Below are 7,385 nucleotides of genomic sequence, written 5' to 3'. Positions count from 1 at the left end.
CTTTCTTACATACAGGTGTCTAAACTCTGATTATGTTCTCTTCCAAGTATCAAAATCAGCTCTCTAAATTTAGTGCCAAGGTACAAATTAGGAAGCTGATTTCCCTCAGCTCCTCATATAGAAGAGACAGACAGACTCCTCCAGAGGGTAATTTTGATCATAAGAACTCCTACTTAATCACCATCCCAATATAGCTTAAAAAAAATACAAAAACCTTTGCTTTGCAATTTTTTTTATTAAGATGATAGATAGAAAAGTGATCACAAAAGAGGAAAAAAATATTTGAACTTATTGAAGCAAACAAAAAAAGGTAAGTAAGACAAAAATTACCTAATAATTGTGAAGAATGTTTCATTTCCCATCCTTAAACACACGCTATAAAACAGCTTCCTAAAGCAGTAAGAATAAATACTGGATGCAATTACAGCTTCAATATTTTGTTTTTTCAGCCTTCTCAAAGCACTAAATGCTTCTGTCTTCCAGGTGGTGAAGTGCATATTCCTCAGTACAGGGACAAATCCAGCTAGAGAAGGGAAATAATAAAAGAAAAAATAACACAAATAACCCTGCTGCTTAGTCTTCAGTGAAGTATGCTTCCAGTCCTTCCAGTTCTGTATCAGCTTTGGCATTTGAAGAGGTGGGAGTAGAGCTTGAATTTATGCTTTCCTGAATATTATTTTTTTGTTGAAAGTTTCCCGAGTTATTGAATTCCTTCTTCGGTTCTCGACCACCACTTAACAGCTTCTGACTCTCTGTAAAGTACTGATTAGGATGATTCAAAGAAAACCCAATGTCATCAACCTGCACATAAAAGGAAAGGAACATCAAGTTATCACACTTATTTCTAAAAATCATTTTTTCATATTCAAGAATAGATTAATTAACAATTTAGTAAGTTCCAATTTCATTGACGAAAAAGGCATCAGTTTGTAAATAATGTTTCAGTAAATGTTAGCATAACGCAAATCTCGTTTCATCGGAAATTTTCTTCCTTCATTGCAGAAATAAAATAACTTTGGCATATTCAAACATTATTTCACACTGTCTTTACTACAGTAAAGAAAAATAACACCCCAAAGCATCTAAAACACATAAGTAAAATGGCAACTCTTTAGAGATGAACCTACATCTTAATTGAATCTTAATCATCTGCATTGAACCTACATCTTAAAACGGACTTTCACTGTCCAAAAAAGGGAGTGAGAGAGGTCTAGAGTGCAAATGAAAGTGAAAAACACTGCTAGAAGTTGTACCAACTGCACTGTATAAATCTAGATCTTAAGTATCAGTGTGAAACTGTAAATGGAGAAGGGGAACTTCATGTCTTTCCCTGTTTTCCCAGGAAGACACAAATGCAATATTTACAAGGGAGTGAGCTAAGACAGAAGCCCAGAGATCAAGTTTATCCTTGCTCCATCAGTGCCACCACCAGCACCCTGACTCTAGATGCACACCCAGTACCATAGAACATTTAGTCTTCAGTGCAAAAAATACAGAAAACTAGCAGCAGATTTGTATTACTAGTTTTTACTTCAGCAGATGCATTCTTTCAACTCTGAAATTATTTGAAAAATGAACATTCAATTAATGCTCTTCAAATATTTCAAATCAAGAAAGGCTTCAGCTTTAAAAGGAAGCTATTCTGATGTAATGACCAAGAACCAGAGTTACAACTTTTGTATTTCTTTTGGGAGGCTCAGAAGTTGGAAATGCTTACTGTAAAAAGTGCTTTCATCGCCTATTCAAGGCAACCTGCACCTTTCATCTGCCTGTCAGTTCATGTGAATTCTGGGAACGTTTTAAAAAAACCACTGCTCTTAAAATACATTGGAAGACTTACCAAACATGGGGTACAACACACCATGGAAGACTAAGAGTCACATACCTGTTAATTTCTGCTCCCACTATATTCCTTTGTTCCCAGAAGGGAGTGGCCAATTCAGGCATAATAAGCAACTCTGCGCACACACTGAGTCTCCTGAGGACATACTGTGGCTAATTTAATATGCCAAACCCCATCAATTCAAATTTCAGCTTCTTGTGAATAATCATAAAGCAGAGGATCAGTGTGTGCTCTAAATGGAACCCTGATTAAATGCATTACCACTGCCTAGCTTAGCTCCATTAGAAAATGGTGACATGGATAACAAAATCTAATTCAGACATGAATTAGCAACTGTAGTCAGTGACCTTGCTTGAAAAATCTTAAAAAAGTAACAGTCCTAGCACTCTAATTTGGTATTCAAAGGCATAACAAAAAAAAAAAAAAAAAAAAAAAAAAAAAAAAAAAAAAAAAAAAATCTAACCCAAAGTCATCACTGAATTTGATTTTAGTCTTATCTGGATGAGTTTCATCCAGCCAGCTTTCATCCATGCTCCAATTTTCATTACATGGGAACTAAATTACTTCTTTACATGAAAAAAGCTTAAAAAGAAGTGATATAGTGAAAACCAGGCTTTCCTTTTAGAAGCTCTTAATGAGCTCTGGTTATTTTAACCTTAAAATCTCAGTTCTCTTCAGACCAATTTAAGAGTCACTTTGTACCTCTTAATTTTATTCTAAAGTCTTCCCTCCCCAACAGTCTGAAAAAAGCTGTAGAAGCAGCTCATTGTATGAAAGGAGCCTACAACCATGTTTTCAGAGGTGACTGATGGTATTTGTGAGCTTTAATTTGTGGGTTTTTAAAAGTTATTTATGGGCTGTTAGTTGAAATTGTTGTATGATTACATGTACCATTTTTTCCTTTTCAAACTCGAATGCCAGTTAAATAAAAATCTATCAGATGAAGCTTAGACAACTCTTAATTAGAAGAATTCCACCAATGCAAACCATCAAATTTTTGTGAGAGCCTTAAAAGAGAAGGGGGAAGATTTTTTCATTATCTTCATTTGTGATATAGTGATATAGAAAGAATTCTGTTTTCTGTAATTTTCAACAGGGTTCAGCAAGCATTCCTTTTAATGAAAATATTCTACTCTGGCTGGAAATTCACAAGAAATTTGAACACAAAAATGGAAGTCTTTTTTTACATTAGAATGCTCACACAACTTTATGCAAGTTTTACAACGTTTTTAAGTAATATAGAACAAAGCACAATAATTTTAAAAGCCTCATCATTAACTTTGCTGTAAGTTAGCTGAGACTTACTACAAGAAATAGAGAAAGTAGATTTCTCGAACAGAAACAGCTTTCAGACTGGCACTTCAGACACAACTGCATAATCCATCTAAGTAGGTGATACTGACACAAGACTTTTTTTGGATTCAGCATATTTTGCACATACTGGCTCTCATACAAACTCCAGTTTAATATTCCTGCTATAGCAAATACTGTTTTGAAAATCCTGAAATAATCGTTTTGAAGCTGTAACATCCTTGGACTTTAATCAAGAACTTTCAAAATGACAGCTGATATTAGAGAAAAACCATGTGGAGCAATCATGGTACTACAGCTTTCCTTTTGCACACTTACTGAAGAGTTAACAAATTGCCTACATGTATCTTAGCTCCTGCCAGGTCCATGCACTGGGCCACAAAAATGATGTCTGCTTTTGTTCTTGGTTGTAAAAAAGTGCAACCAAAGTTCAGGAGAGGTGTAGCACTAATGTTCATAAGCCCAGGTCACAGAGAACACAGAGAGCATCAGCTTTTTGACAGCCCACACTATTCGAACACAGCACTGAGGTGCAAGGACACAGCCGCCACCACTACCCCCCAAAAATGTATCTCAACAAGAATGATACACTCTAATCCAGCTGCATGCATCAGCACAGTCTTGGTGCCAAGCACTAGACTACTGAAGCTGACCCTGTGAACTCAGAGAAACAAAATCTTTAACAAGTCTCTGTTACAAAGTCATTCATAGCCAATCTTACCCACATATACACCATAACTTTTAAGAATTGAAGGCAACACCAACAGCTCTTCCCAATACAAAGCAAACAATTTCTTGGTAAAATTTTTACATAATTTAGAATTCTCCATGTGAGCAAATCCATTACTTCCATGACAATTTTACTTAAGACTGTTCCCCTGCTCAAAGAAACAATCAAAGTTATGCTAATTGATTCTTCTGAAATTTCCTTCAATTACACACTCTGCTAGTGATATACAGGAAAGCAAAGGTTTGATTGCAAGTAAAGGTCACATAAAAGCTTCAGAGACATATCTTTTACCTCCCCATAGGAAAAAAAAATAAAATAATAAAGCATATAGTTGTAGAACAGAAAAATCAGTCCAAGGAGGCTAGTAACAAGTTGAGCAGCTAAATTCTGTAAAAAAATTGCCATCATAAGCATGTGCCATTAAAACTACAGGGTCTGTGTATTTTGCTTTCTCTCACTGAAATAATATCAAGAGCAAAGCAGAAAGATGATTGTGAGAGCAAGCAGAGATATTTATGTGAGTGCAAGCAGCAAAGACGTTCATATTACCACAAAATTGATAAAAAATAATGCTTTTCTGGAATTTCCTATAGAAGAATGGAAAGACAGCTTTCCTAAAATGCATAGTAGTGATTTATCTTTTGATGAATGTTGACCTTGGGGTCCACAGTCATCTTGAGAAAATATTATTTCTACTGACATGAGTGTTACCTAAATTTAAAATTGTATATTATTTTGAATTTCCTTCCAGATTAGTAGACTTTTTCTCACATTTTCTAAGACCATAAGACAAAGTGTTCCTTTCAAAATACAGCTGCCAAAGCAACACTGGACACAGGCTCAGGGTACACCTTTGCTATACATTCATACATATGACTGCTGGAAATATGTGAAGATGAACAGTTCCACTTAAATCAATTGTGAAAACCAGTAAGAACAAAAAGTCAGTGGTAAATGCCTCTGGGTGGGTCATCTAGTCCTCATCCATATCCTCATTAAGGCTGTTCCATAGTCTGCTGTTTGAAAGGGATGCTTCCATTTTTTGGTTTGTGAAGAGAACAAAGCTATTAGAAGAGCTGTGCTTCACTGGGTTTTCTTTTTCTTTGATGACAAGAAATCTTGAACCAGTGCAAAAGCTGCTTCTTTGAATCAAGAAATCACACAGGAGATGGAGTGTGACCATTTGTTATCTTAAAATTTTTTGAGAAAATTTTCAGATAACTTTGTTTACAATTAAGCAAATGGGAAAGCTCTGAGAACGCTCATCTCGATTTAAAAAAATAATCACACACAACTACAAATGTGAAAAAATACCAAATAAAAATTAACAAAAGGTACCATGAAAATGCAGGAAGATTAAATTAAACGGTTTTAGATACTTTCCCTTTATTTTTTAAAGGTTTTTATGTGTTTTATCTAAACACATCAAACTTCATCTATGTATTAAAGCCTACAAATTTGATTAAAAGCAGGATATTGAAAAAGCTAAATGACTTGAAATAGATAAGATTCAACAATATTGACCTTTTCGGGAAGACAGCATAATATTTTACAACATCTTGTAATACTGAGGGTATCAATAACATAAATATATATATGCAGAAAATTACAAAGGAATATTTGAAATTACTGAAAAGATAATTAACACGGCTAATGATGGATGGGCAAACTGAAAACAGTCTCTGGGCTTCATTCATGATTTCCAAGGCCTTCCTCAAGACAAAGTGGGTGAGAACAAAGAGTAGTAGCTACTCACATCATGTGTCAGCTCGAAGTACTTCTGACAGGCCAGCTGGTAATGCATGCCCTTCACCAGCTCCAGCACCTGCACGGAGGGAGACCAACGAGACACTCACAAGCAGCACACATTCAACTTACTGACACTCACAACAACAAGGTGTTCCAGGACAGCCCTGTACAACAGCTCATGGACTTCCAGCACATGATACCTGTGAATCCTACAAATAACTGACAACATTTTGAAATGCCTTGGCAACGTTAAATACAAGATAAAAACCACAGGAAGGTACGCCCGACCCTTAAAATGTAATTTCAATACTCTTAACTTCAAGCATAAGTTGAATCTATATTTTGGTAATATCATTGTGACAGTTATTGTCAAACTATCATATTGCAACATCTCTTCTATAATTGCAGACATAAATCTAGCAATTCAAGTGGTTGAAGCATGAAGCAATCAAGGACATGATTTGTATTTTTGTTTTCCACATTACCAGTTCATGGAGATGCACAGCAAAATACTACTGTGCTCCCATCAAGAAAATTTAATGCAAATCCTTTAGACAAGTATCTGTGAGAGGGGAATGCTTTTACCTTCAATCAGATTTGTCCTTTTAGAAATGAAGCTATTTCTAGTCAAGCTCAGCAGAATATGTGAGTGAATAGGCTGTTTTGAACACGTATTAGGAAAATCATGCCATCTTTTGTAAATACAATTTGCTTTCCAATTCTGCTTCAGGTAATCTCTTCTGTGCTGCATGAAGTCCCATTCTTATCACTACAATGCAATGCTGGTTGAAATATTTTAAAGTTTCATTACCTCCTCCCTCCTTTATAGAATCAAAATGTATGTTCTCTCTGCTTATCAAACAGAGAAAATTGCTGGAATTAAGAGATAGCCTCAGTGGAAGGAAAAATAGTTTTCAAGAAATGTTAATTTCAAGCCATTTCCCAAGGATGACCTTTGTGTCAAACACAGCAATATACAGCTTAAATCCCTGCTGTACTCATTATTGGATGCTGCCTTGTATTTATTGACAGATATATAAATAAATTACATTTGCTGAATGGATAAAAACAGTAACACACTGCCAGGAAAGTACTTAGCCCCATTATTTCTCTGTAATAGCCCAACTGATTACATTTCTATCCCTCTTGCCACCTCCTGTTAAACCTTCTGTAAAACACAAAGGCCAAAGCCAGCCAGGCAATGAAGTCTGAAATCTGCCACTATCTGTGTACATACATACAGTTCAATTTTTTCTCCTCTCTCCTTGAAACTGACTGGAAAAATCAGTAGTTAAGGATTGAAAAACCTCATCTATTCTTAACACTTCCATTTCATATTGCCTTACATTTGCTTATTTGTTCCTTACAAATAATCTATGCCATATAAAGGAGCCACCTATTTTAAAGAAAATGCTAACCATGTTATATGTACATACTTTCTTAAAAAGTATTCTTCACCTAATATGGAGTAATTGTTAGAAGACCTATTTGTCTATTCACTACATTCTGTAGCATTCAGACCTGTCTAACCTGAATTTCCCAGTTGAAGTAAGTCAGCTCATTCAATCTAGTTCATAAACACTTAAGATTTTCTCAGAATTCTTCTTTATTTAATCAAGATTACATGAAATAAAATGATATAAATAAAAAGTTTTCTAAATTTAGGTGTAAATACATTTTAAATCTCAGAACCTTAACTGAGCAAACAAACTCAGGTATGCACTGATTTTTAGTATAAACCCTAAGAGATTA

At 35.0% G+C, this 7,385-nt stretch overlaps 1 protein-coding gene across 1 annotated transcript in view; it reads right to left on the bottom strand.

The window, feature by feature from the left end:
• Positions 1 to 236: 236 nt before the first annotated feature.
• Positions 237 to 7,385, bottom strand: part of PRIM2 (DNA primase subunit 2) — an 89,469-nt gene continuing 82,320 nt past the window's right edge. Inside the window, exons 12-13 of the mRNA XM_041477452.1 lie at positions 5,641 to 5,709; positions 237 to 801 (exon numbers count right to left, since the gene is read on the bottom strand). Coding sequence (XP_041333386.1) covers positions 574 to 801; positions 5,641 to 5,709 — 297 coding nt within the window. The 3' untranslated portion in view covers positions 237 to 573. The remainder of the gene's footprint in view (positions 802 to 5,640; positions 5,710 to 7,385) is intronic.

The sequence above is a fragment of the Pyrgilauda ruficollis genome, unplaced genomic scaffold (genome assembly GCF_017590135.1).
Source record: "Pyrgilauda ruficollis isolate IOZ18807 unplaced genomic scaffold, ASM1759013v1 scaffold40, whole genome shotgun sequence".
Taxonomy (NCBI): Eukaryota; Metazoa; Chordata; class Aves; order Passeriformes; family Passeridae; genus Pyrgilauda; species Pyrgilauda ruficollis.
This window is presented reverse-complemented; position numbering and strand designations above follow the sequence as displayed.